Source organism: Rhinolophus sinicus, linkage group LG03 (genome assembly GCF_036562045.2).
Source record: "Rhinolophus sinicus isolate RSC01 linkage group LG03, ASM3656204v1, whole genome shotgun sequence".
Classification (NCBI taxonomy): domain Eukaryota; kingdom Metazoa; phylum Chordata; class Mammalia; order Chiroptera; family Rhinolophidae; genus Rhinolophus; species Rhinolophus sinicus.
Window position 1 is genome coordinate 62096708 of NC_133753.1, and position 27767 is coordinate 62124474.

At 49.1% G+C, this 27767-nt stretch overlaps 1 protein-coding gene across 7 annotated transcripts in view; it reads left to right on the forward strand.

The window, feature by feature from the left end:
* Window positions 1-25719, forward strand: part of FRMD5 (FERM domain containing 5) — a 260703-nt gene extending 234984 nt beyond the window's left edge. Inside the window, exons 6-16 of one of the 7 annotated variants that reach the window (XM_019725326.2) lie at window positions 815-938; window positions 3728-3815; window positions 11825-11913; window positions 14781-14844; window positions 15412-15503; window positions 18066-18140; window positions 18704-18772; window positions 19701-19807; window positions 23963-24306; window positions 25175-25226; window positions 25574-25719. In XM_019725326.2, the coding sequence (XP_019580885.2) occupies window positions 815-938; window positions 3728-3815; window positions 11825-11913; window positions 14781-14844; window positions 15412-15503; window positions 18066-18140; window positions 18704-18772; window positions 19701-19807; window positions 23963-24306; window positions 25175-25226; window positions 25574-25587 (1118 nt within the window). In that variant the 3' untranslated portion in view covers window positions 25588-25719. Of the gene's footprint in view, window positions 1-814; window positions 939-3727; window positions 3816-11824; window positions 11914-14780; window positions 14845-15411; window positions 15504-18065; window positions 18141-18703; window positions 18773-19700; window positions 19808-23962; window positions 25398-25573 lie in introns of those variants that run through there. The other 6 variants (XM_019725325.2, XM_019725327.2, XM_019725329.2 and 3 more) reach the window with 6 other exon arrangements.
* Window positions 25720-27767: the final 2048 nt, after the last annotated feature.

Genomic DNA, 27767 nt, shown 5'->3' on the forward strand with positions numbered 1-27767 from the left:
GAACTTCTTAACATACTTCCTCTTCACATATCTGATGTTCCCTGGGGAGCATTCCATGTGGAGAAAGCTGGTTCTCACCTAGGAACACACCGTGGAGAGCACCATCGGCCCAAAGTTCACTTAGCTAAGATCTTAACAGCTTTAGGGATGGACTCTGTCTGTGAATGGCTGGAGAGAGCCCCACCCCCAGCTGTAAGCCCTGGTGCTGCTGACCTCAGTCGCACTGTCTGGTTACAGCCAGTCTTCCCCTCTGCAGTCTTCTCCAAGGCTCCTAGCACCTGATCAGCCCTCAATGAATATTTAATTTATTCACTTGCTTTGCTTTGATTTGATTTGGAGAGTTGAGTTCTGAGTTTGGGTCATGGCTCATTCATCAATTTGCTATGTCCCTGCTAAAATCCTCAAAGCGAAATTTCCGATCTGATTCAGGCCCAAGAGGTCCTGTCTTCCTGATCAAGCTCACAGTGTCCTGTGTTGCCACAAGGCACATTGGTCCCAGGCCCTCTTCTCATGGCTGAATAGACAGGACTGACTGTAAGCTTCTGCTTCTTTATTGCAAATTTACTTGTGGTGCCCTCAGAACACGGGGTCACTCTGTTGTCTCTCTGCTTAGACTTGGCATCAACCCAGTGTGCACACCTGGGAAAACAAAGGTGGGCGTACTCCCGAGAGGACCGCCTCTGCCTGGCACTCAGACAGGTCAAGGTCTGCTGTGCTTTGCAAATCTGGAGTGTGCTTTAACTTTTGTTCTGTGTTCATCTCTTGTTGCTTTGCCAATGTTCACAACTGTTTTCCTCTCCTTTCCTTTTGCAAGCGGAGATTGGAGATTATGACCCCGGGAAACACCCTGAAGGTTACAGCTCCAAGTTCCAGTTTTTCCCTAAACATTCAGAGAAGCTGGAAAGGAAAATTGCTGAGATTCATAAGACAGAACTCAGGTGCGTGACACTCAGTTCAGGCCCAGGACACTGTCCCACAGCCAGAGCACACATGCCCTTTGCTGCTCCTCAGACCCAGCCTTCCTGATTCTGGGTGGACCATTTTCAGTGATCCACTGACAGCACAACACCAAGCCGTGTGGGCTCATTCTCCACGGAGATGGGTGTAGGTTGAGACTTAAAGACGAGAGACACTGTATCATAAAGAAAACAGTGAAGGAGTAGCCTCAAAGATATTTGCTTCACCAAGATAAAGGAAGAGATAGGGGGGGAAAGCATGAACTGGGGAAAAGGAGAAAAATATAAAGGACACAGCAGAAGAGAAAAAAGATAGGAAGGGTTGAGTGGGGCTGTGAAAAATGAGCAAGCCTCTGCCTTCAGGCTATGACAGTGTGGCTCCCGGGCCAGTGGGTGGGACTGCACAGGGCTGGCCTGATTTATAAATGCTATGGATGCCCTGAGAGTACTTGGGTCGGGCTGTGTCTTTAGCACTGCCTCACTCAACCCCACACCCATGCACAGAGGGAAGGAGGGGAGAAGCAGCTGGAAGCAAGGGGATTGTCCTCAGATTCTCTTAGCTCACCCAGAATATGCCTAATTCCACCAAAGAGCATTAATGCATCCTTTCACCCACATGAAATAGGACTTTCTACAAAGATTGATTTAAAAAGACAACAGTAGGGTGTTTCGGCTCTACTTTGTGTGGCACACTGGAGCACAGATTCCCCAAACTGATAAACTTTGAAGAAAAAAGTTACATACAATGCAGTGTTGTAGAATAAAACATGCCATCCTATCAATTAATACATTATAATTTTTAAAAAATCATTGTGTAACTACCAAAATATTTGTGTAACTATCTTTCTGGGGAAGAAAAATGCCCCAGGGGTGGGGGTGTAAAAGATATTTCTAATGATAATATTAAGCCTAAACTAGTTCCTACCCTGACCCCAAATCCCTAAAAAACACACACACAAAAATCTTCATCCTCACCCAAAGATTTCACCAACAAGTATGTCCCCAAAGCCTCCTTAGCCTTTGTAAACAGACCTCCTGCCCACCGTGTGCAGCAGGACTCGTTCCCAACCCACCCAGAGGAATGGACACCTATCAAGGGTGGAATCCTAGCCTCTTCCCACCCAGCTCCCTGTGCAAGTGCGGCCTTTTCGAGGCGACCGGACTCCTCCCATCTCTGTTAGGGAAGTAGCGGCCCCTTGTGGTAAAGGTCGGAATACACACGGACCTGTGTGAGGGCTTGTGCTTCATTCAAGGGAGAGAGCAGGGATGTGCGGGGCCTCCCCTAGAGGGCTGCCAGGAGGGTTTTAGATGTCAGATCAGTGGGGACAGCCTCCAGAAATCTAGTAGAAGGCAGGGTATCCCCCAGAAAATGATGCCCACTTTGAGGGCCCCGGAGGTTTGAGCTGACTCCAGGGGTGGATGGAGCCCGCTGGGCCCTTCCAGCCTCCAGCTGAACGAGGAAGCTCCTAGGAGAGGGAGCGGTGCTCACCTGCCTCCAGTGCCCCGCCCTGGGCCTGCTGTGCTAGCCTTTTCCAAACACCGTCCCTCTGTCTTGGCACACTGGTAGGTGTAGGAGTCTGCAGCCAGCATAATGCCTACTTACACAGATTCAGCCTCATGCGCATAATGTAAAACTGTGCCTGTTTCCTGTCTCTGACTCTAACCTGAGTTCCTCAAGGGCCCAGACTGTGCGCTAAATTTCTTGGTGTATTTTACAGCAGGCGGCACAGAGGCTGACACATAAGGTGCTGGTTGATTGATGCCTCTCCTAAAGGCGGGGACTCTGGCCTCTTCCTCGCTTGGGTGGCTTTTCTTCCTGCCCCGCCAGGTTCCTTGAGGCAAATGATGAACTAGAAGTAAGCAACTTTCAGTCCTGCCCATCAGCCAGCAGAGTTGTTGTTGACCTCACAGACTGCCCACCCCTCCTCACACTGAAACCAACCCCAGTGTAGAAGTATGTCTGCTTCACCAGGGCTCTGGGCCCCGAGGGAGCCCCATGGTGATATTGCCACTGGTCTGTGTTGAGCTCCTCAACACACCTGCTAAAGAGGCAGCCAGGAGGGGGTGATGCTAAAGGCCCTTTCTTCAGATGGCGTGGCACCAGGGCTGGTTCCTTCCTTTAGCTCCTTCTTTTTTCTTCATAGTCATCGCTCTGTGGACAGAGCTATAATGGAGGCTGGGGAACTCAGCACTGTCTCTTGCTGCGTCTCGCCGTCCTCCATTCCCATGTTCCCTCTTGGTAAACAGGGTTAGGCAGCACCAGCAAAATATAAAGGCCCCTGCTTTGTATATCAGTCTAGATCAGATCACGGATGAAAAACCCATATAGGTTTTTTATAGGTTGTGTTTTGTTGGCCCCCATAGTATTTAAAATCATGAAATACCACATAAAAATCCTTATCTCTGACTTCTCTTTAAAAATCACATCTAGCAATGCTGGGCCCTACATTCCCACATGACTATAATTTTAGAACTGAGGAGCAGCTGCCCTCATTCGATGGGGTAGCACTCCCCAATTTGCCACCGTCCCCACCACTCCCTACTGTTTTACACTCAGCCCATGTCATCCATTATGTAGCCTGCCTCCCCCGCAAGGCCTCTGAGTTTTTGACCGTAGACAGGAATCTCTGAAGTTGGTCCTAGAACAGAGCAGGGAGCACACTGGATGGGAAGAACAGAGTGTGAGACTCACCCTGAGCACTTAATAACTCACCTCAGAGAAAGCTTTGGGAATAGGAAACCCTGAAATCATCTCATTTTCCTTATTCCAGTGGTCAAACACCAGCAACATCAGAGCTGAACTTTTTAAGAAAAGCACAGACATTGGAGACATACGGCGTGGACCCTCATCCGTGTAAGGTAAGAGCACAACGGCGGAGGCTGCTGACCTTGCCTCCTCTAGGCATGTCCATGCCCTCTGCCCCTTCAATCACTGCACGATTAGCCCTTCTGGTGACAGATGCCAGAGACAATGTCTCATTTTGCAAACTCTGGATTCCATGCTGCATAATTTTGTGCTGCCACATCAATGTGTGAAGCAAAGTCCATCTAAATAATAAATCTGAAACGGGGGCTCCATTTGGGCCGCAGTGGGTACCTTGGTAGAAATGAAGAGAGGAGGAATGTAGCAGCCCCCCCCCCACGGAGAATGATCAGAGGCAGCTCAGGGGACTGCCCACCCTTCCCTGACCCGTAATCTAGTTTCTTTCCAAGAGTGGGTTTTATTGACTACAGCAGCGTAAGTCACTGCGCAGAACTGCAGTGGAGTCACATTTAATTCCATTATGTGCCTGTGAGGGTGAGACGGGAACCAGCCAGGGAGGCTCTGCCCAGAGGAAAACCTCTGTAATTACTCACATGTATCTGGCATTTTGGAGATGAGCTCAAGCTGCCACAGTCACTGCGGAGAGCAGTGGAAACCCGTGGGCTTTTCCTGTCTCTGTGGCCACATCCCTCCTCTTTGTCTCCACAGCTCAGGTGCTTTGACACTCCTAGTCTCTGTCTTCGTTTCTCCCAATGTTTTCCTCTCTCTTTCTACTACTGGAGAGACCCCGGTACCGCCAGTGAGGGAGACAGTATCCAATGGGAGCAGGACACTGACCTTTTCTTCCTAATAGGTGAGGGAACACCGTGTGTTTCCAACAAAAATTAAAAGAATAGAATAGAAACCAAGGAACCCAGTGATGTGGGCCGGTGTTGTTTCCCTTGGCCTCGTGGTGAGGTGATGGTGATTTGTTCTTGCATAGGACTTAAGGCTGAAACTTCAAATATGAACTCTGAGAACATTCTGGCATTCAGAAACCCTAGGGAAGGTGTGCCCCATCCCCACAGTTCCCTGTCCACCAGCACAGCCTACTGCCAGATAACCCCTGTGTTTTTTTGGGGGGCTGGCACTGTCAGAAAACACATTCATGCCTGTTTATAACAAAAAATTGACACAGACATTTATAAATGAATCAGCAAAGCTTCCTAAATCATGCCCTCTGCATAACTGATGTAGTTTAACCTCCACAAATTGTTCAAATACTGTTGGGAGGGGGCCTGCAGAGGGCTGACGAGAGCCTGGGAGTCAGCTGGCCTCAGTTCCAGGACTGGTCCCCTACATACTGGGGCTCTTGGAGGCTTTTCTGAGCCTTACTTTCCTCATCTGTGTGAAAGTACACAGTAGGTATTCAGTAACTGCTCCCTGAACTGCTGAGTCTCTTAAGGACTTTAAAGGAAAGACACGGCTGCCTGAAGATAGATATGGTCGTCAGAAGGCGCCAGGCACCTCTGCTTTTGACTCCAAACCTGCGCTGTCCCCTTAAAGCCACACAGTGCCCAGCTCTTCTGAGATGGGTCCCTGGGCGGCTGTCTCCTGACAGCACATGATGGGTGAACAGTGAACCTGGCACGATAACTGAGTGGAAGTGGGTAGGGATTCTCCACTGTTGCCCGTGGGGGTCTGAGACCTGCAGACCGAGCCTGGTGTCCAGCCCACATCCATGTTCACCCTAGGACGGTGGGGTTCCTGTTTTTGATGAGTTTGTCCATCATCGGACACAGAGGCTGCAGGAGGGAAGAGACATTTGTGGCACCCTTTCCATGGCAGGCCCACTGGAATCCTTTCACGTTATTTTCTCATTTAATCCTCATGCCAACCCTGGGAGGTGGATATTGTTCTTCCTGGTTTATAGATAAGAAGATAAAAGTTCCAGGAAGCCACAATTTACAAGGCCCTGAGTGGTAAAGCAAGAATTTGAACTCAAGTCACTTCCCATTATGTATCCATAAGGAACAGAAGCCCTCAGGGTACTTCCTCTGGGGAGAAGGTGAAAGCAGTCATCGCAGTGGCCTATACTTCCAGTCCTTTGTTCCTGGGCCCTATACTTCTTGCCCACACAGAGCCATGTCAGAGCCCTGCTATGGAAACCCACACACGGGCCCTCAGCTCGTCTCATCAGGCTCAAGCTCAAGATTTCCGCAGCCTTCCTGAGCAAGAACAGTTTGGGAGCCTTTACTCTTGTCATTAAGTAGAGTCACTTTGGTGATATGCTACCAAGCACTCGCCTTAATGTTGCTACAAGGAGAGCTGAAATAAGCCTGAGCACTCGGTGTAATAAATACTGATGATTTCTATTAACAGAGAGGCAATTACTGGGCCCAGGGAATCTGGGGCATGCAGCCCTGGGGAGAACAGAAGAAGAGGCATCGTTTTGATAATTAAATGAGAGCAGAACAACGCTTTGGCTGAGCTCTGTTCTCCTGGACTGATTAAGAAGCTGCTGTTCTTCCTGTCCATGCTGATGGTTTCTTTCTGCCCAGTGTCCTTGCCTGGCCCTGGGACCAGGAAGAGGAGATCCTACCAACTCTGGGTCGGACAGACGGAGGGCTCCAGGAGCTCGCTGGTTTACAATAATACCCAAACTCTGAACTTGCACAAGCTGTCCTGAGCTCTCTGCCTCTCCCCTCAGCCCCCAACTCCTGGCAAGAGCCCCAGCAGACCCAGCCTACAGCTGCTGGACGAGGAGAGTGGAGCAAACCTCAGACAGCTCAACTGTACCTGTTCCCAGCCCTGACCTCTCCTACCTCAGAAGCCACCATCCTGTTCCTTTCAGGGGGCCCTGGCACTGGTTGTTTGCCCTGGGTCTCCTGCAGACTCGGACTGGGGTTTATGGAGTGGTCAGACCTGTCACAGAAACCAGCCTTATTATGAGTCATAAGGATACCACTTACTGAGAGCCTGTAGGCACTTACATGCATCAACTATCTCATTTAATCTTTCCAACAACTCTGCCAAGAAGATACTCCTGTCCTCTTTTTAAGATAAGAACACTGAGCTTCTGAGGGACTAAATGGCATGTCCATAGTCACTGGTACAGACAGTACTGGGACTCAAACCTGGACTTATCTGCGTCTCGATGATGTGCTCTTTCAGTTGTCATTCATGATCTTCCTTCTGGAGAGGTGACATTTCTTTAGGAGCAAAGCTGGACTCAATTGCCAATTCTGACAGAGGACAAAGACCTACGAGACTCCTAAAATCATCATATAGAAATTCCATGTAAGTTCACCAAGTGATCTTAGGTCTATTCTTCGGAGACCAGGAGAAAACTGACTTCAGCAGGATCTAGGTTGGAGCAACCACACAAATAAAATTAGTGTCATTCCTCTGCCCTTAAAACAGGATAATTACTTTCATAAGCCAGCCACCTAGGCTCCTCTCTCACCCCCTCCCCAGCGCAACAAGCTGCCCCTGACCTCAGAGAAACAAAACAAGGATCAGTGATGCCCTTGCCCTCAGGTGGGCCCCTCTTGGCTGCGCTGTGGGGAGAACGTTAGGTTTACTGCTGAAATGAAAAGCTTGGTTAAAGCCATCTAAGTGGCAAGTCTCTGCCAAGATTTCCATTTCCGGGCTGTCATGGGGTGACGCCAAGCCTCTTACTGAGCGCCTCCGCCGCCTCCTCATTCTCATTTCCTGTGGCTGTGTCTAAGTATATTGAAACCGGGTGATTTTCATGATTGACTTACTGTAAAGGTTCCCAGCTACAAGCTCTTTCAGGAATCGGCATAAGTGTTTGGAAGAGTGTGGGGAATCTTCTTCTCTAAGGTTTTTTTAGGAGTAATAGAGGCTTCACCCACCCAGATTGAATTAGTTTAAGTCATGCTCTAGAGAGGGGACTGGATGACCCTGAAAGGCGTAACAGCCAAGAATGCTGTGGTCCTCACTCTGTCATACCCAGGATGCCCTCTGGGGCAGCAGCAGACAAAAGCCGGTATCCGGACTGGATGGTATCCAGACATGGAACCTGTGGGGATTGGGCAAAGGTGGCCAGATGTCCCGACTTCCAAGAACCAGTCAGTGCTGTGATTTCCAAAAACCCTTTTCTGAGCAGACTGATCGTCTTAGGGTGAACCTTTCATGATACTGAACTGAGGGTGGTTTCCATGAACCTGTGAGAGACTCAGTGCAAATGCATCCCCACTCCCAGAAAAGCACCACTGGCCAGGCCCTTGGCAGTGAGTCATGTAGACCATCAGATGGACATACAGTTTTTGAAGTATGTATTGTTGTCCTTAGTTTACAAATGAGGAAACTGAGGTTCAGAGAAGTTAAGTCACAGAGCAAATAAGACACAGAGCTGGGGTCCTAAATCAAGAAAGAAGCTCTTTCCACAGGATGAAAAATTGAAAACAAACTTTTTACCTCAAACTGTAAAAGCGAACTAAATTCTTTTGATTGCTAGCTAATGGAGAGTGCAGCTGGCGATATCCGCCTGTGGCTGTCAAGACCTGAGTTTTTATTCCGCCTCCCAGGTCCTTTAATGGCTCGGCCCTGTGGGTACTGATTTCATCAGGATGAGAAGGGGACAGGTTACTGTTGTCTATGTCACTTCTCTCCTCGTCCTCATTTTCTTCTCTTTTTGTCATATAATTTGTCCTTTCTCACACAAAATCCCAAGGGCAGGCTCACAACAAGAATGATGTGCTAGATTGAAGAAACTGGGAAAGTTCCAGAGAAGATGTCAGCAAGGCTGCCTGTTTGTGTTTTCAAGCTGGTACAGGTGTGAGGTTTCTCACTGTAATCCCAAGTCCCGCTCCTCACGTGCCAGACACATGGAGCCAGCATTCCGGCTGCCCTCCGCCCCGTGGATGCCGACGCACCGGGGCCTTGCCGTGGTCTTCATCTGCAACTTGCATCGGAAGCAGTTTGGAGAATTGCTGTCTTCATAGGAGACACTGGATTGGGATTCCTCAAGGTGCTATTATTATTGGAATGATGGAGCATCTAATTGGGGTTTATTCCCAGTTTGCTCCCTATTCCAACTCAAACAGCCTGGACAGTAGAGGCTGTTCCCCTCCAATTCCAGCACCTGCCTTCACTCGGAGGCCAGCCTGAGGTGTCTGAGTGGTGCAAATGGACAGTGCCCACAGGTAACCTGGCCAGCAGGACCCAGCTCGTGGGAGGACCTTCTCTTCCCTTTGCCCTGGCCAGAGTCACTGGCGTGACGCCCATAGATCTGTCACAGCCCCAGTCTCCTTCCCCATCTGCCCACTTCACTCTCACCCCAATTTCCAAATGTATCACCCAGATCCCCTTTCTATGGTCCTCGAACAATGAGTGACTTCTCCCTTTCTACCCAACTTCCTACACCCTCGTTTCCTAACTAGCAACATTTAAATCCATCAACATCAGGAAAAACAGTAAAATGTTAGGGTGTTGGGGTTTTTTTTTAAGTATTTTGAATTAAGTTCAACAAACTATGATAATTAGCAGCCATAATAATATTCACAACATAAGCACTAACATGTATTGGGTACCTACTAAGTGCAACTTAAGAGACAGATAATATTATCAACTCTAATTTTACAACGAAGAGTCTGAAACACAGAGAAATGAAGGGACGTGGCCCAGTTCACATGGGCAGTGAATGGTGGAGCCAGAGCCCGGACCGGAGCCCGCGGCACCGTGGGTAGGGCCAGGTGCTCTTCTTGCCCGCAGGGCTCAGGGTGCAAAGAGCAGAGAGAGGCCTTTCCCTGCCCTCCCTGCTGCTTCCTTTCTAGTCTTTACCTGTTATGTTAAGCCATCCTGGTCCTCTGTAGGCCTGACCCTTTGTTTCCATCCTTCCACCAATTCTTCTTCCTTCTCTCAGAAAGAACAGAAAGGCCTTTCCTTTCTCTCAGCACTGATGACACCTCCCCCACCTCCGCCCACTGTGCCTCCCCCTCCCGTTTCTGCTCACATAGGTACCTCTCCCACCTGCAGCCACACTGGCCCCTCTGGCCACCTCATTGACTTACACGTTCACCTGAGAAAAACCTGAGGGCCTCTTCTGCGAGTACAAATAAGGTAAAGTCTCCACCCTCAAGTCTGTCTTTGGAAACCTGCAGTTTTAGGACTTCCCTGGGTCCTGTCTGCACAGTGAGTACAAGGCGTCCTGATGCCCACCCTGCGTCTGAGGCCGCTGCCTCCTCGCCAGCAGGGCCGTCCCTCACCCACCTCTCCCGGTCATTCTCCACCCTAAGGGCCAGCCTGCCCTGACCCGTATCTCTGCCAGCCTGCCAGGTTAGCGCTGGTACCGGGCAGGGAGCGTGCTTGTGTGTGCAGTGCTGGCACTCAGGTATTCACCTCCACCACCAAGCACTGATGACAGACAGGCGGGAGCAAATCCAGCCCCGTGGCTTCAGTATCTCCATTCAGGTTATTTTTAAACAGCTTTTTACTGTGTTCATGGGTTGAATGACATTGTGCTTGCAGCCAAGTGTCGGGGTCACGACAGACCCGGAGCAAAGGGCAATAATAAAAATACATTAATTGGAAATGTTGGCTAAACATGTACTTAGCTTACTCCCTGGGCCCAGAGGCTTATACCTGTAACCCTGACTGAAAGACAGTTTGAGGACAGAACTGCATGTTTTTCTTGAGGCGAGGCTTGTGAAATCTTGCAGAGGCCCCTCTGTTCTTAGGCCCGAACAGGCTGAAGATCTGTTCAGTGGAGGTAACCGTGAAGGTGGGAGAGGCTAGAAGGGCCCGACAGCCTCACGCCGGGTGCCTCACCCTCACTTCATGGCACCATCTAAGCTGTGGTCCAGACAACAGTCCTGCATGCACATTTGACCAGCATCCTGCCATAATTTTCTGGCCGTCTAAACACACACCCTGGCGGAGCAGATTCTCACCCGAGGTCCCTGTCACAAAGGAAGCTCCTCTGAGAGAACATATCCATCAACCAGCTTTTTGTGTCTCATCCCAAACTAGAGAAGACCTGGGCCTCATGGAGCTCATTTTCCCATGTGCGGGAGCTGTGACCTACAGCATCTGCTGCACCTTCTTCCCTCTCTGCTCAGCAGAACCTCAAGCCTGGTGTTTCCAGGCAGATGGTGACAGGTGACCAGGAGGGTCCGGCACCATAGGGCTGGTGATGACTGTTCTTCTTGGCCAGTTGCTTCTTTTCTTCAGCTAAGCTGTCCTGGGGGAGACCATTGTGTAGGGCTTATCATGATCACGGTAACTGCCATATTCATGCTAACAGCTTTTTTAAGATACGCATATAATTCACATGTCATAAAGTCCATCCTTTTAAAGTATGCAATGCAGTGGTTTTTAGTGTATTCACAGAAGCACACAACTGTCCCCAATATCTGATTTTAAAACACTTTTATCACCTAAAAAGGAAACCCTGTACCTATTAGCTGTCACTCCCCATCTCCCCTTCCCAACAGCTCCTGGCAAACAGTAATTTTTTTTCTCTGTGGATTTATCTATTCTGGACATTTCATACAAATGGAATCTTACAACAAGTGATCTTTTGTGACTGGCTGCTTTTACTTGCTGTAGCTTGTGTCAGGACTTCATTCCTTTTTACTGCTTAAATATTCCATTGTATGGGTGTATCACGTGTTGTTGATTTATTTATCAGTTGATGGCCATTTAGATTGTTTCTACTTTTTTGGCTGCTATGAATAATCCTGCTATAAACATTCATGCACAAGTTTCTGTGTGAACATGTTTTCAGTTCTCTTGGGTACATACCTAAGAGTAGAATTGCTGGGTCATAGGGTAACTCCGTGTTGAACAATTTGAAGAACTTCCAAACTGCTTCCAAAGTGACTGCACCACTTTACAATCCCACCAGCAATGTATGGGGGTTCACCATGCTCTTTGGATGTTCCCAAGAGCCTTCTAAGATTGGTGTCATCATAACCTACAAGTAACAGTTAAGGGCACCGAGGCTCAGTGCCCTTACTCAGTGCCTGTTACTTCTAAATGCCATGCTCTTGCTCTGGGACCTACATTCAAGTATTAACTCTGTATCACAGATGGACAGCTGTTTCTCACCCTTTCACCTCTATGCCTGCATCCCTGATGAGACATTTTTGTGTTGCAGGATGTGTCAGGAAATGCTGCATTTCTGGCCTTCACTCCTTTTGGGTTTGTTGTTCTGCAAGGAAACAAGAGAGTCCACTTCATAAAATGGTGAGTATCTTCATTTCCGAAACAGACTTTTTCCACCTCACCAACTGGGGAGGGCTGTGGTTCCCATGTCCTCTGTCTGTGGTTGGGCATCCATAATGCTAACTGATGCAGGTAGTGGTCTCTTCCTAGGGACATTATTTTTCTGGAGGGGTGTTCCTGAGAGCCAGCAGCCTCTCCAGAGAAAGAAAGACTGTGGAGGGTTGATTTCTTGATAGGTTGAGAGGCCTGGGGCTGGAGCCAATGTTAGGGCAGGAAACTTGCCATGAGAACTGAGACTTTGGACTGTCCCCCACTGAGGGCCGCAGCATCTGCAGGGATGCTTGCTCCCTGACCCAGTCTCCTAACAAAGGAGAGGCTCACAATGACCCCTGGGGCACATAGCAGTTACCCTGTTGCTGACATACACCCTCCTCAGGCCAATCCTTGCTGTGGGCACTGCCTGGGCACAGATGCCACTCTCTCTCCTGTCCCTCTTTAGGGCGTAGGTGTCCTCAGCCTCCAAGTCCCATCCCCTCTCCACCCTCCCACTCCCATTTCCAGCAGGCAAGAGGCGCTGCCTCAGCTGGCCCTGCCCTGCCCATGTGTTTGGGGTCTGTTCTGCTGCATGGCGCTGGGAGCTGATGCCGCACAGACTTTGGTTTGTTGCTGGACACTTGGCTCTCCTGGAGACCCTTTTTCTGGCCCATGCAAACATGTTTCAGCCTCATCAGAACATGCTGCATATTCTGAGCTCGTGATTTCTGTACCTTCTTGGGCCTTAGACTGCCAAGTCTAAACTGGCCAACTCCTCCTATAGGCTTTCCTTGGCCCAGCAGAGCTCAGCCGGGGAAGTCTGCTCCTGTCTTGGTTCCTCTGCCTTTTCTAGAAGAGCAAATGGGAATCTGAGGACAGAGCCACTTCCTGGTGAGCTTTCTGCTGGGGGTGCTGCAAAGCATCCATCCGCCTATGTCCTCTTGAGCTCCCCTGCTGAGCTTGTGAATCAATACCACCTTCCCAGCTCTTATTGCTCTTGTGGAGATTCACCGTGTGATAACCGAGTGCCAGTGAAACTGGTCCTTAAACACGCCGAGCCAGCTCCCATTCCCCAGGAAAAGAGCTGCGTCACAAGACAGCCTGCGGCACTGCAGTCACCAGTGTACACCCCGACACACCTGTTTGCTAGGCACTCTCAAGGTGGCCCACTCACTGGGCTGTCTGGGTGAAGATGGTGAGGGTTTGGGGTCTCCTGTCACTTTACCTTTCAGAAAAAGACAATGAGCAGATTCAGGCCACCACTCTCCCAGTGAGGAGCACTTGCTGCCTGGAGATAGCGGGGGTGTCTGGTGTTCCTTAGGGGTCTGGGCCACACTCTGACCGGGACAGTGGCCTCGTGAGGTCCCTGGTAGGGGGCATGTGTGGCAGGACACAAGTAGGACACACCTGTCACAGGGACCTGCAGTCCACAAGCCCTGAGGCTCATCTGGGTCTCCCAGACCCTTTTCCTTCTCTCACAGCCCAGTTCTTCAGGAAGTCTCCTCCTCACTGTGTCTCCGTCTCACTTCCAATAGAAAACTCTCACTTTCCTGTCGTGTTTATTGAAGTCCAGATGATCTGCGTGCTTGTTTATATATATTAACCAATCGATACTGATTACATTCTGTGCATGAGAGACTGATGACTGATCGGGCGGGGATCAAGCAGAGAAGGAATACGGTGTGTCTTGTATTAGCTCAGAACTGGTGGTCAGAGTTGTGCTCTCCTCCTGACCCAGCCATGATTTCCAGGGAACAAGTGACCTTCCTCTGTCCCCCGAGGTTTCTCCAGCGGTAAAGTGGATACATGGTTCGTACTACCTTTCTGCTACTTCCTAGGATATTGAGGAAATTTCTCTAAAAATTGCAAAGAAGCAGCCAAGTGGAGGCAGATGTGTGTGGTTAGACCTTCTTGGGGGTCCCAGTTGAGTAGAAAAATGACTGCCCCCCAGTGAGGCGGGAGGGCCTTTCGGGCTCCAGACGGCAGCTGTTAGGCAAACGGAAGGGAAGTGAGTGACATGCTGAGGCCTCGTTCTCTGGCTCTCGGGAACATCCACCTAAGACTCTGGTCATTTCTCCATTTGGTAAATGTAACCAAGGCTGCGAACAGTATGTGGAGGTGAGGTCTAAGCCATGCCCTGTGTAGTAACCACGTCCCTTCTGATTTGTGTCCGTCCTATGGGTGACGTACCCCAGTATCCTGTTTGCCTCTTTTACTGCAGCCATTCCCTGGGCTGGTGGCTTCAAGGATTTTTCTACCAAAACCCCTAAGCCCCTTTCGTGGTCAGTACGCTGCATGACTATTCCATGTAATCTGTTCTCTCTCTCCGGTATGTTGCCCCGCTCCCCTCCCTGAGCTCGTTTGACATCTGTCTGCGTTAAACTGCATTTCCATCCAGTGGCACCGTCACCTGAAAGACTCAATTCCCTCAGAACCTGGTTGCACTGTTTTTTCATTATTTGCTGTATCTTGAACTTTGGCCTCATCAGCTACCTGTGGCATCTTACATTTGATATTCCCATCCAGGTAACGCACCTGTTAGGAACCAAATCCTGAAACAGCCCAGGACCGCTCCACCTAGACTCACTTCCCATGCCAGCGTTTCCCTTTTACAGCCACTACTGATGAGCCTGAAATCCTCCTATGACCCGATTATTATAGTGTGATTGACCAGAAAACTGCAGATGGAACTATTTCAACTGTTCTCTAAGGCCACTTGTTTCAGTTCTCATGTTGGCTAAGACTGTGTCTGTGCCTGGAGCCCCTTCTAGTCGGGGTGGGCTGTGCCTCTCCAAGACTCAGCTGTGAACAAGACGTCCACAGTGAGGTGACTGGTACTCTCTTTGTGCTTCTAGGAATGAGGTGACCAAGCTGAAATTTGAAGGAAAGACTTTCTATTTATATGTAAGTCAGAAAGAGGTGAGTGCTGGCTTCCTTCTTTTTAGGGAGGGCTGGGGCACTGGGCTGGTTCCTGATGGCCAGGCTGAACCAAAGTGGCCCATCCAGGTAGAGCTAGGCCACCTGCATGCTAAGCCAAGACCAAGGTCGACACTTGGAGGTGAGGGATGGAGAAGTGGCTAGGCCTGGAGCACAGGACTTCCTCAGGGATGCTGCTGACACCCAGAGGTTCCGCACCTCCCGGAAATGCAATCAGTACAATTGTTTTGCTTCCATATGAAAATTCCAAGATAATACAAAGGAAATTAACATTCCAGATATGAGTGCCACTTTCCCTGGTGAGGGCTCTCTTGGTTCAGTTGGTGCTAGCTGACACTGACTCATTGAACCTGCCAGGTGTGAGCCCATGCACACCACTGAGCTCTGCCCCTGGCTCCTGCAGGCCTTCTCTTCAGCCCCTTCCCCATCAGCAGCCTCTCCCTGAGAGTTGTGGGAGCCCTCAGACAGCTCAGGGGTCAGTGTCCTGGCCTACTTCACCCGTCACGTCTCAATCCACACTCAGCTATTTCTATGTGGGATTTTTTGTAGGAAAAGAAAATTATTCTCACATATTTTGCTCCAACTCCAGAAGCCTGCAAGCACCTCTGGAAATGTGGGATCGAGAACCAAGCCTTCTACAAGTAAGTGGACACATGGCATGAGCACTGTTGTTATCAGAGCCAGAGTCCTCAAAGCTATTTTTAGAGGGATGATGGGCAGGAAACTTTGAGAAAGGACTCAGACTCCTTTTCGGGCATCTGTCTGTACCGCCTCAAGGGACAGGGCTGAGGTCTGCGAATGTGTTTCAGCAGAGTTGCCCGAGGGGTCTGCTTTGTGATGTCCTTGGCCTACCCCCAGTGGCAAAGCAGTTCTGGGTCTTTTCAGGGTAAGGCTTGGGCCAGAAAAAGCCTATGGGCCCTGACTTGAATCAAAGTGGCCTGTGGAGTCATTCAGAGCCCCGGGAGACCCAGAACACATTAGCTCCATGAAGGAGCACGCACAGCCCAGAGCAGTTCCCTAAGCCTTAGTTAGAGAGATTCTGGAGCCCGCTCGCCAGTGGGTGACCTGGTCCTAGGCTGGGATTGATTCCAGCCCTTCCTGGAGTGTCACTGCCAGAGGTGTTGCCAGGGACAGGCCATGTGCCCAGGCACCTGGGATGGGGTAGCTGGAGGGCGGCAAGGACTTGTCTGGTACTGAGAAGCCAGCTATGGGCCAAAGACAGCAAGTTTGCTTACCAAAGGATTTTGTAAAGTATACGAGGCTTTTGTGCTCGGTTTTCTTCGCTTGAGAAAGTGATCATAAAAGCATTAGGGAGGGGAAAAAATAGCCCATCAAGAAACTGGGGTAATGTCAGGTAAAGCATGTTTCACTAAAACCCTTGGTCTTGTTTTAAAAAGAGAATGCAATGATGTATGCTTTAATAAGCTGTATCTTAATCAGGACAACATAAGAGTGTGTGGTATATGCTGCCCCTTGGAGGCTGCCCCCACTCTCTGCAGCAACCTGAAGGATCCTGGAGAGAACAGAACTACCCTGAGTGGGGAAGTGGGGGGCACCATCTTCCTCCCCCATGAACAGACTCTGCTGCCTACTGGCTGCTATGGGATGCTGGCCAGCAGAACTGGTCTCCTCCCTGCTACCAGGGCCCGAGCCCCAGTGGCTGTTTCTTGAGCAAGCTCTCTGAATTGCTTAATAATTTCTATGCATTTGATACAGAATCAGGGATGGATAGAATGGACAGCCTGAATTCTAACCGGAGTGGTCTTCATCTTCTCGTGAAAGAGAACACACTCGGGAAAGACTTTTGCATGGTCCCATTTCCCTCTGGTTCAGTCCATAGCTGGCCATGGAAAGACAGACAATATTTCAGCACCATTTCTGGGGGCCTTTATTTTTCTATCTGTGTCATGGGAACAGAACTGTGCTTCTGAACCTGTGACCAAACTCAGTTTCTGAGTCTTTCCATTAATAGATCTCCACACCTAGTTAGCCCTGCCAGTATCCACACTGAAAAATAAGATCATTTTTCCGTTTTCCATTAACGACTTAATGTCCTCATTAAGTGTTAAAAGCCTCTAGCCTGGGTTGGATGCCGTGACACCCCTTCTCTAGCAGCAGCCACTTTGGCCTCGGAGTACCTCTCGTGCAGACCCCTGGCCCTGCCTTTGGCCCAGTGCTTTGAAGGGAGCTGGGTCACGCAAGGACATGCTTGGGCAGGAGGGCAAGTGGGCGGAGCCTCACAGAGCCCTGAGACAGGAGGGGATGGTGACTCTCGGGAACAGGTGTTCGTGGATTGTGGGGACAGCTCCCTAAATACTCACGGCCTGCTCATGACAAAGGCTTCAGACCGAGATCGGATCCTGGCTGGATTAGCACTATGGGCACCCATAGTGAGGTGTGGACTGAGCTGCGTCTTGGGAGACCACTCTGGGCAGCTCTGCCTAAGCCTCCTTTTCTAAGGGGGATCAGAGAAGTCACCCGAAAGGAAACTTTATAGTGCCTGTGGCCTTCCAGTCTGCACACCAGCTATCTGCAGCCTTGAAAGGGATGTTAATAGTCATTCTGGGGAAGTGAGAATGGTTCCAAATTGAAACAAATGATGGAACTTTCATTAAGCTAGCTTCTTCATTTCAGGTCTTTTCAGAGTCTTTAATATAATATTCACTTTAGGACTCTCCCAGGAGATGGAACAGGAAGGGCAGCCCCTCCTCTCTTCTCCAGCCACAATTACCCAGACATGGACACGAGTCATCAAATGCTAGGACTAGAAAGGACTCCTGAGGTCAAGCAGTCCCAGTTCTATCATTTTATGGATAAGAAGCCTGAGCTAAGAGAGGCAAAGAAATTGGCCCAAGGTCACGCTGGCAACAAGTGGCCTGGGTGACTCAGTGGGTGGCATCCTGTTCTTCCCCGACCATCCTCCCTGACGTTTATTCTCTCAGCCTCCCCAGAGAGCCCCGTGAAGGATTCCTGGGAAGGCCTCCCTCTCATGACATGGACATGCACTTCAGTATGACTGTCCCTGGCACTGAGGCTGCGAGCAAGCCCTTGGGTCCTAAAGGAGACTCAGTGAAAAATGGGGCTGTGAAGGGCCTTTCCCCAAAGGGTCTCCTCAGGAAGCCTTTGCTAGGTGCTGGGAAAGCTCTGCCTCCCCTGTGAGGTGGTCGCAGGCCGTGTGTCACCCTGATTTTGCCTTGCTGCAGGCTGGAGAAATCGAGCCAAGTCCGCACAGTGTCCAGCAGCAATTTATTCTTTAAAGGGAGCCGGTTCCGATACAGGTAAATAGTGACAGTAAGTAACCGTTATGGACCTATTTTCAGACACTTCTCTCCAGAACAGTGGCTCAGTGGGCCTTATCCTTGAGAACAAAGAAACTGGGAACCTCTAAAAAAGCCTGAGGTTTCCATCGAATTCTTTCCTTCCCTGCAGCTGTTTGTCTGTAGGGTTTAAAATGTGTACCTTCCCCTCCTGCCCTTACAACAGCAGCAAAATAAAACCTGTAACAGTAATTCTTCTCATGTCTGACTAAAGATTTCTTTATTTAGCAAAATGTTTTGGACATGTTGGGCAATGAGAAATCATTCCTCAATGAGCATGGAAAATCCCAAAGACTCCAGCAGTAGAGAGCTCTGTTTGAGATCAGCTATCAGGACATCTTAGAACTCTTGACCCCAGCAAGCAAGCCTTTCCCAGGGACCTAAACATTAGGAAAGGGCAGGCCAAAGAGGCCATTTCCCTCTTTGGGAAGTAACTTGCCAAAGTAATCTGAGACCTTGGCGAGGAGCCCGGCCCTGGAACACTGTCTCATGTCTTGCTGCTTGTTTTATTGTACTACTTACAGTGGCCGAGTTGCAAAGGAAGTAATGGAGTCAAGTGCCAAGATCAAACGGGAGCCACCGGAAATTCACAGGTAGGCTGCCAGGGGCTTCCCCCAAAACCAGTTCCAGCTCAAGTCCCAGAATCTCAAAATAGCCAGTAGTTTGAGAAATGTGAAGATTCTGGCCACAAGGGCTCCCAGAAGGGGAAGGAGAACAGGGCGGAAAGGCGAAGAGGCTCATCGCAAAGGCGTGGGAACCGTCTGAGCCTGGGTGCAGCATGAGGTCGGGGTGGGCTAATGCACCAAGTCCATCAGACCCAGGAGCCACCTTCCTGGGTAATTCTCTGCTGTCCTCCCAAGTCCTAAAATTGGTCATACACCATGGAGGATATGTCCAAACAGCAAGATTTCATTGGTTGTGGAATCAGTTCATTACAGGAAGCCAGGAATAGCCCCACAGCCCTGTCACACTAGATCCCAAATAGTTTTGAGATCCATGCTTCATGTATAACTGTAAATCACGCATTTCCAGAAGCCCATCTGTTAGAACCTGATAAGACCCAGAAAGAATATGATTGGCCAAAAGGGCCAGGGTTCACCAACCAGCCTGACTTCTGGGAATGGGAGCATTACAACCTGCCTCTTCACATAGCCCCCGGCCACCAGCCGCCTCTGTCAAAAGGCAGGGGAGGCTGCTGTATTCATCTTCAGGCACATTTTCAGGAGCACTGCATATCCTGGGCTACTACTCTGACCATCCTGCCCAGAGACCACTGAGCCACTGGCACCGTTGCCACACTAAAGAAAGGTTCAGTGGGTCTGGGATGCAGGGAGGTAGACAAGTTTGAAGCATTGTCTCTGACTGGAATCCAGGGGCTAAAGGCATAAAACCGGTATTAAAGATTAAAAAATAAAACAAAAAACCTAAATAGCCAGGCAATTCTAGTAGCCACTCAACTCTGACTCCTGCCCACATCTATCTGTGAATTGAGTTATCAGTGTTCTTTTTCTTTAACCTCAGAGCTGGGATGGTTCCCAGCCGCAGCTGTCCCTCCATAACCCATGGCCCAAGGCTGAGCAGCGTCCCCAGGACCCGGAGAAGAGCTGTTCACATCTCCATCATGGAAGGTAAGCGTGAGCTCTGGAGATGACCACAGGGTCCCCCAAGTTGTGACTTAGACCAGTTCCACTCAGGGACCTTGAAAAGTGAATGTGCATTAGACACAGCAGCAGATTTCTCCAACGGTGGGGAGGTTTTGCCCAGTGGGTGGATCTCCAACTGGGTATCAGGTAAAAGGGAATCCCATCCAGCCTTGCTGAGCTGTAGTCCAGGAGGGGGTTGTAGATCTGGGAGTATTTGGGGTACACCTTTGGGAAACAGTGTATGTAGGATCTACCAGATTTCATGCAGTTCTGAAATTGCTTTCCATCAAGAGCCTTTTCACTTTTTTCCAGACCTGACCAAACTCCACAGTGTAAATGCTATCAGGGTGGCTGAGACAGTCAACCAAGAAATAAAAACTCTTGGTTCTGAAGCATGCCAGTAGCTGCCACCACCGTTGCTTCAGTTGTAAACATCTGTCCTCTTGCTAGCTGAATGCTTTTAACATTGTCTCAGGAGATCCAGTAAGCTCCATCTCTCTCTACCCTTCCCTCCCTTTGGAGCAGGTGAAGGTGGGAAGAGAGACAAAGTCAGTGTATCTTCACTGAAGTAGAAACCCAGTAGCCTGAGGCCGAATCCTCTCCAGTCCCTGGGCACTTAATACTGTGGCATTGCCCCACTTTGCCCCACAGGCTCGATACAGGTGTAAAACTGAGTGTTTTCAATTCCCGATGATGATGGTTTGTAGAACCCGATTTCAAGCAGCGGGGAACAGCAGCAGGATTATTTTGAACCTTCGTCTTGGAGGCTGGGGAGGGAAGGCCCTTGACCCTTTCTGAGGGAATGCTGCTTGTTAATGAAAAAAAATGAAGAACCGCTCAAGTTAGGATGTCGCTCTGCTGCTCCGGTGGGAGGATCTCTGGTTTGTTTAGGATTTCATGTGTCACTGGCTCTGCATTACCTGAGTATGGTTTTCTAGGGGTTGAGAACCCTGGCTGGCAACCACCGAGAGCCTTAATTATTGGAGTACCTTTGTTGCTCTATTTAAAAAAGTCTTTCTCATCATGGGTTGCGAGGAAGCTGGTGTATGCAGAAGCTGGCACTGGGCAGGCAGCAAGCACAGTGCAGAGCCCTGCTCAGGAAGTCAGAGATGAGTTCACATCCAAGCTCTGCCATGCACCCGCTGGGCAGGTGCTTCCCTCTCTGAGCCTGTTGTCCCCACTGCAGAGTGGGGTGTGGATGTGGGAGGGAGCCTTATAAACTATCAGGAAGCATAACTTTCTCCCCGTGTCCCCTCTTCCCATCCCTCCTGAGGCTGAAGCCACCAGGGTCATCCCAGCCCAAGCCACCTCCTCACACTTCAGAGCCACTCGGGCCAAAGCCTTTGTGGCTTCACATCCTGGATTCTCTGGGACAGCCTTGACTGCCCCTACCCTCTGGGATTGTTCCCTGCCCTCTGTCCCTCCCTCTGAGGTCTAGGGCCCTTCCATGGGCCTCAGGGAAGCAGCCACAGGCTGGGGAAGCATTACTTTTTATGGCTCTAAGTGCTTCTGACTGAATCCAGTTCCGATAAGGCAGGCCTCTCAGAGCTGCTCCCTCCCTGCAGCTCAGCCTGCTCTGGGGCTCATGGAAGAGACCTCTCCAGCACAGGAGGCACTGCAAAGGGGCTGCCATAGCATGAGATCAGCGAAAATCCTTTGTCCCTAGTTGGTTTTCCGTCCTTTCCCTGTATCTCTCCCTGCCCGGCTGGTTTCCACTGAAGAAGTGTCTGCCTTCCTGGGCCACCATGGGGAAGAGTCTGGTTAAGATTCACACCAGAGTCCGCGTTCAGCTCCGGGTGACTAATCACTGCCTTCGGCCCCTGAGTGTGCGCATCCTGAGAATGGGGTCCCGGCTCCAGGGTAGGCTGCTGACCACTGTGTCCCCCCGCCCGCCGGGAGTCCCCTCTGGGCAAGGCCTTCAGCTGGAGCATCTCCAAGGTAAAAAGGACACTCCTGTTTTGCTGTGCCACTCGCCCAGATCCCACCCACGGCACCCACCCCATCCATCCCAGAATAACAGGTTTGGTGAAGGGGTGAGGTGGGGGGTGGGTTTTGTGAAACCTATGTTCTGTACAGGACTAACCTGACACAGGAATAACCTTGCAGGTGAGGTCTGTTGAGGGGACATAAGACTAACGTTTACTGAGTAATTTTGTTTGTCTGACACTCTACTAGAAATGCATACGTATTACCTTGTTTACTGAGAGCAGCAACAATTCAGTATAATGTGGCTTCTGGTATCCTCGGATTTGTTCTCTCTGGTGTCACAGCTGTTGCCTCTCTCCTTCCCCAGCTTATGGTTGAATTGTAGGCCAAGATAAGCTTGCATTGAAGTGGCTTCTGGTAGCTAAACTGGTCATACTTTGGAAGATCTGGCCATCAGAGCTGTCCTTGTGAGGGGACAGCCCCTTGAAAGGTGTGAGGTGCCCTGTGCAGGGGTGCTAAGGTTCCAGAGAAAAGGGGGGCCAGAGGAGTGGTTGAGAAAAGAGCAGAGCCAGTAGCATGTACGATCAGGGTCTGAAGGTTTCTGTTTTGTCAGGAACCCATTACCTCATATTCCTCAAGCTGCACATACACGGGGGAATAAGGGAGGGATACTGGGGAAAACGGGGACATCAAAGGAGCATCGAGAGCTCTGGAACAAGGGACAGGCTCTTAATTTCACCTTATTACACAACAGCTTCTTGGGCACTTAGGACCTAAGTCTAAGAAAGGTGCAGCATTGGCTTAATTCATCCTGGCCAATGTTTCCCTCCCCAGAATCCAACTACATGGTCATTAGCACCGTGAAGGAGAAAGAGCTTGGATTCTCCCCTTGCCTTTGTCGATAACAACCAACCACATGAGTTCAGCAAGTTCTGTAGCCTCTCACCCTCACTACTCCATGGAGCTGGTGAAAGATAAAATGAAAGTACTTTAAAAAGTTTAAAACATTATACAAATTTAAGATTTTAGCATAGGGACAAACAAAATACAGCTAAGACCATGACACGTTTCTAAAAGCAGAAGCTGAGCCACATATACTATTGGTGAGGTGAGGGGGGCTACAGGTGGGTAACAGGGCTGCCATTGCCTCTTACCCCACTCCTTGTTCATAACTAAGATTGTAGGCTTCCTTCCTCTGGAGAATCCCTAACTGTGCCTGCGTTCAGACAGCTCCAGCAGGCTGGGATCGGATTCCGCCTGGGGCAGTCAGGGTTGATTTCAGAGCAACAGAAGGGGACTGGCTTCTTTTGTCATAGGCCACAAAGGCAGGAGACACACGTGGGCACCACCAAGATGGCCAGGAATGGAAAATACAGATGCTGAACCTGAAGCAAGGAGCCATTTCCTGGGGAGCGCTGTGATGTGGGCCACGCTCGGTGACGCCGAGCCCACATGCTCTTGGCCTGGGTGGCTGCTGTTTGGCTGAGGGAGTAACCAGCCAGCTCCCGTTTTCCCTACCAGAGCTTGAGCCCTGGAAAGAGAAATGTTCCATCTGAGAAAGTGAAGAGATAATGGGTAGTTTTAGGGGCCAAAAGACCCTTTCTCCTAACAAAAGTAAGAGACTGTCCCCGACCCATCAGGGTCTTCTCAAAGACCACTCTGCACTCTGGAGTGTCTAAAATTGGGGAGCTGTCCACCTATTCTGGACCCAGATCATTCTGAGGTGAAAAGGGAGGGAGCCGGCCACGCCTACTCCCCTTCTGCATCAGAGAGCACTCAGGAAGAGCAGATAGAGATTTCACATCCCACAAGGTCGGGACAGCTAGAACTGGGAGGCTGAAGAGACCCGGAGCAAAGGGCAGAAATCCAAAGGATGACCTCATGAGCTCCAAGAGCTGCGTGCTGGGCTGTTAGGACACGCAGCTCCAGAATCAGGATTAGATGAGGCACAGTTAGAACCCAGTCTTATCCTCCCTATTCTCGCCTCTCAGGCCCTCACCCCAAGAGGCAAACTTGAGCTCCCTGAACCGTGGCCCCGCTCTAGATCAGGGGTCATCTGCGATTCAGATTCTCTTTCAAATTGGGGCTAAACCCAGTCCGAGGACACCAGAGGCAGGAAAGGCAGAATCTTGAACAAATGTCAAAACCATAAGCAAAAAGGAAAAAAGTCTGCACCGGGACAGAAAGCCTACTCACGTTCCTTTCGCCTTTCAGGCCTGGAGTCCCTCCGGGACAGTGCCCACTCCACCCCGGTGCGCTCCTCCTCCCATGGGGACACCTTCCTGCCTCACGTGAGAAGCAGCCGGGCAGACAGCAATGAGCGAGTCGCTGTGATTGCGGACGAGGCCTACAGCCCTGCGGACAGCGTGCTGCCCACCCCTGTGGCGGAGCACAGCCTGGAGCTGATGCTGCTTTCCCGGCAGATCAATGGGGCCACCTGCAGCATCGAGGAGGAGAAGGAGTCTGAGGCCAGCACCCCAACTGCTGCAGGTGTGGAGGCCCTCGGGGCAGAGCTGAGGGCCCTGTGTCAGGGGCACGGCAGGCCAGAGGAGGAACAGGTGAATAAGTTTGTTTTAAGTGTCCTCCGTTTGCTCCTTGTGACCATGGGACTCCTCTTTGTTTTGCTCCTCCTCCTGATCATCCTTACCGAGTCTGACCTTGACATTGCCTTTTTCCGCGATATCCGCCAGACCCCCGAGTTTGAACAATTCCACTATCAATACTTTTGTCCCCTCAGGCGATGGTTTGCCTGCAAAATCCGTTCAGTGGTGAGCCTGCTCATTGACACCTGAGAAGGCATGACTCCTCCCAATAACTAGCCAGGTGGACCCAGGAGCCCGGCTACCCATTCCCAGCAATGGGACCCATCGCGGAACCATCGGCACACGTACCAAGTCCTCCTCTCATGACTCCAAGTCCACAGCCTAGGAGGTCGTTTCCCAGAAGAAGCAGGGGATAGGCTCACGCCCTGGCTAAACAAACTGGGAAAGCTCATTTCCTTCAGAGGTTCTTTCAAGAAAGGCTCAGCAACTCTGTTTCTCATCCTCCCAATTTCCAGGATAACTTTTGGTTTTGAATTTTGATTTTTCATAGATGTGTATTATTTTGAAAGTATCAAATAAAAATAATTTATTTTACTATTACTGATTTTCACAGTAGTGTCACCTAGCAGATGGGACACTAGCTGAAGACTAGAGAGCTGTCGTCTTCTGGATCCTGCAGGAGCTTTCCTGCTGGGTTCCAGTACCCTCGTCACTGCAGCCTCAGCGGGGCAGCCCAGGGGTCTGGACGATGGGGACTAAGTTTTCCTGCTAGACAGAGCTTTTAAGAAAGTAAACATCCATGTAGAATGATTAAATGGAAAGTTGCTTCTTATGACGGTCTGAGTTGGATTTTCTTTTCCTTTTTTTTTTCAAATCTGAGCAGAGTGGGCATCTGAAGGGACCACGGCTACAGCAGCAGCAGCAGCAGGGGTGGGGTAAGTCTGTCCCCTTAGACTAGAGCCTAGTGGGTGTCACCATGAGTTTTGTACAATGAACTTAGACTTCTGTGATTTTTTTTTCTAAAGAACTTCAAGACTTTGATAGTGCTCCAGAGGCATTAGATGAATTCAGTGGTACCAGAGATAGAACTGTCAGAAATGTTGGACAAAATATAGTTAACAGAAACCAGAGCTAAGGTACCTGAGAGACTATTGATTCAGAAAGCAGTACTTATTTTGTACACACCCCCTCCCAAAAAAAAAAAAAAACTATTTCAATTTATATTTTAACGAAATGTTATTTTCTTATCAATTCATATTTTGTTTTTACTTTATGGATTAAGAAAATAGAGCCTGATGAACTAAACGATGCAAGAAAGAAACTGATCCTGAGAATGAAAAACTTCAGAAAGTAGACTTCCAAGATCAACAAACAGCCTTGGAAGGGACCAGGAAAAGAATCTCTTTAAATAGTTCTAAGAGATGCCTACCAAGGAAGAAGGTGATCGTGACAGAGACCAACACTTAGATGTAGAAACACTGCCCCCTAGGGTCATCCTCTGCATCAGGAAAAGACAAGTTGTAGGAAAGCACTTGCCATCCTTGCTGAGGGAAGCCGTGGATGCATGCAGAAGTACAGCATGTGAAGGGTGAGTGTGGGGTCCGAGGCCCGAGCTTGGCAACTCTTACAAACACATACAATCTCATTTTCATCTCAGGGAGAGCTTTCTAAGTCGTCTGGGGCCTGAGGACTTATTTAAGGATGGTCAGCGGACAAATTCCTGGAACCTACACAGTGAAGCAGCTGCTGATACCCTGTGATGTTGGGCAGCCCGAATGCAGAATGAGTCCCTTTTAGATTTGCTCTCCCCTAGTTTGTCCCCTGAAATGGCTGAACCATGTCCACATATGGAATAAACAGGGATTTTCATTGGGGGGGGGGCTTAATTTTAAATGCCCTTTCAACTAGACTAGGGGTTTGCAAATTTCTTCTGTAAAGTGCCAGATAGTAAATTTTTTTTTGGTTTTGTGGGCCATACTCTGGCAACTACTCAACTCTGCCACCATAGCACAAAAACAGCCGCAAGTAATACATAAATGAAGGAGCATGGCTGTGTTCTACTAAAACTTAAGAGACAGTGAGCTGAACTTGGCCCACAGGCCATAATTTACCAACCCTGATCTACACAATAAAACTGCCCTTACCATGATGTTAGCAGAAAGAGGGTGAGCTCCAATTCCTGACGCGTGTTAAAGATCCAGGAGGCATCTGGGATTGCTTATTTAAAGGGTGCTCGAACAACCAACCAGCAAAGAGATGTCTGATGCCAAGATGAGCAAGACCAAGTACTGGAATGATAAAAAACTGGCCAGAATCTAAGAATGGAAGAAGGCCTATCTGATCATTTCCATACCAGCAACAATTTTGGCAGAATTATAAACACCTATTTACCAAGTGACAAGACAAACTGAGGGAGATCCTAGTAAAGATTAGGGATCACTTAGAATCAAGTGGCCACTGCCATTGCCGTCTACACAGGAAAGGCTTTATTTAGCACAGGACTGAAGTGGAAAGTAGATTCAGATGAAAAGGCTGTCAGGAGATAAGGGGCTGCTTTTAACCTGGATATTTACTGTCTTATGCAACATAGCAGATTACCTTTTAGTGTAGTGTTCCTACCTCAGTCTGTAGAATATGGTGTTTCTATGCAGTGAGTGATAGCCTCAACTCTGACCTTTCATATTCACATTAAAAAAAGATGCAGTATTCCATTTCCCGGTACATTACTTGTGTCTAGCATTCCTAACAGTACAATAGTCCATACCACTTCCAACAGCTGAATTTTTCTGAGTAGAAACTTTCAGGTTATTTTTTTCCAGGGCTTACCCCAGAAAATAGAAAGTTTCCTTCAAATAGTGCTTGAATAACAAATCTTTGTTCGTGACTAGTCTTTTTCAGTATTTCCCCATCATTAAAAATTGTTCAAGGTTTTAACCTGGTTTTACTGAGTCTCCCATTTTCTCTCTAAATTAGTTTGATCTCATTGTAGAAAAAACAATGGTTTCCACAGCTTCATCCATCAGAGGAAATAAAACTCTTACTAAAGAATAGTGTACTGCATCTTTAAGCAGTAGAGGGTAAACTACCTGCAAATGTGAATTTCTTAGTTTCATTAAAACATAATATAGTTGTTAACCTTTCGTGTGCCAAAAATTCTAAGTTACATTTTCCTTCAAAGCAATGTACTTTTTTCTACATATCCAGTATGTAGTTAGCATCATAAAATCATTGGTGCCATGAAAATTATTTTTAAACTTAAATAAATATTTAAATATCACAGGAGAGTAGACTCTTTTTTAACTTACAGTCTGTCTCACTTTCTCCTCAAAGTTACCAACACGTAGTTACCAAGACAAAAGGATACCAGTGGGATTTACACAGCTGAAGGCTGTTCATAATTGTAATCAAAATCGTTTTGCTTACATCCATCTATTCCTTCCCCCAAAATAAATACTATCAGGAACTTTGAAGCTATA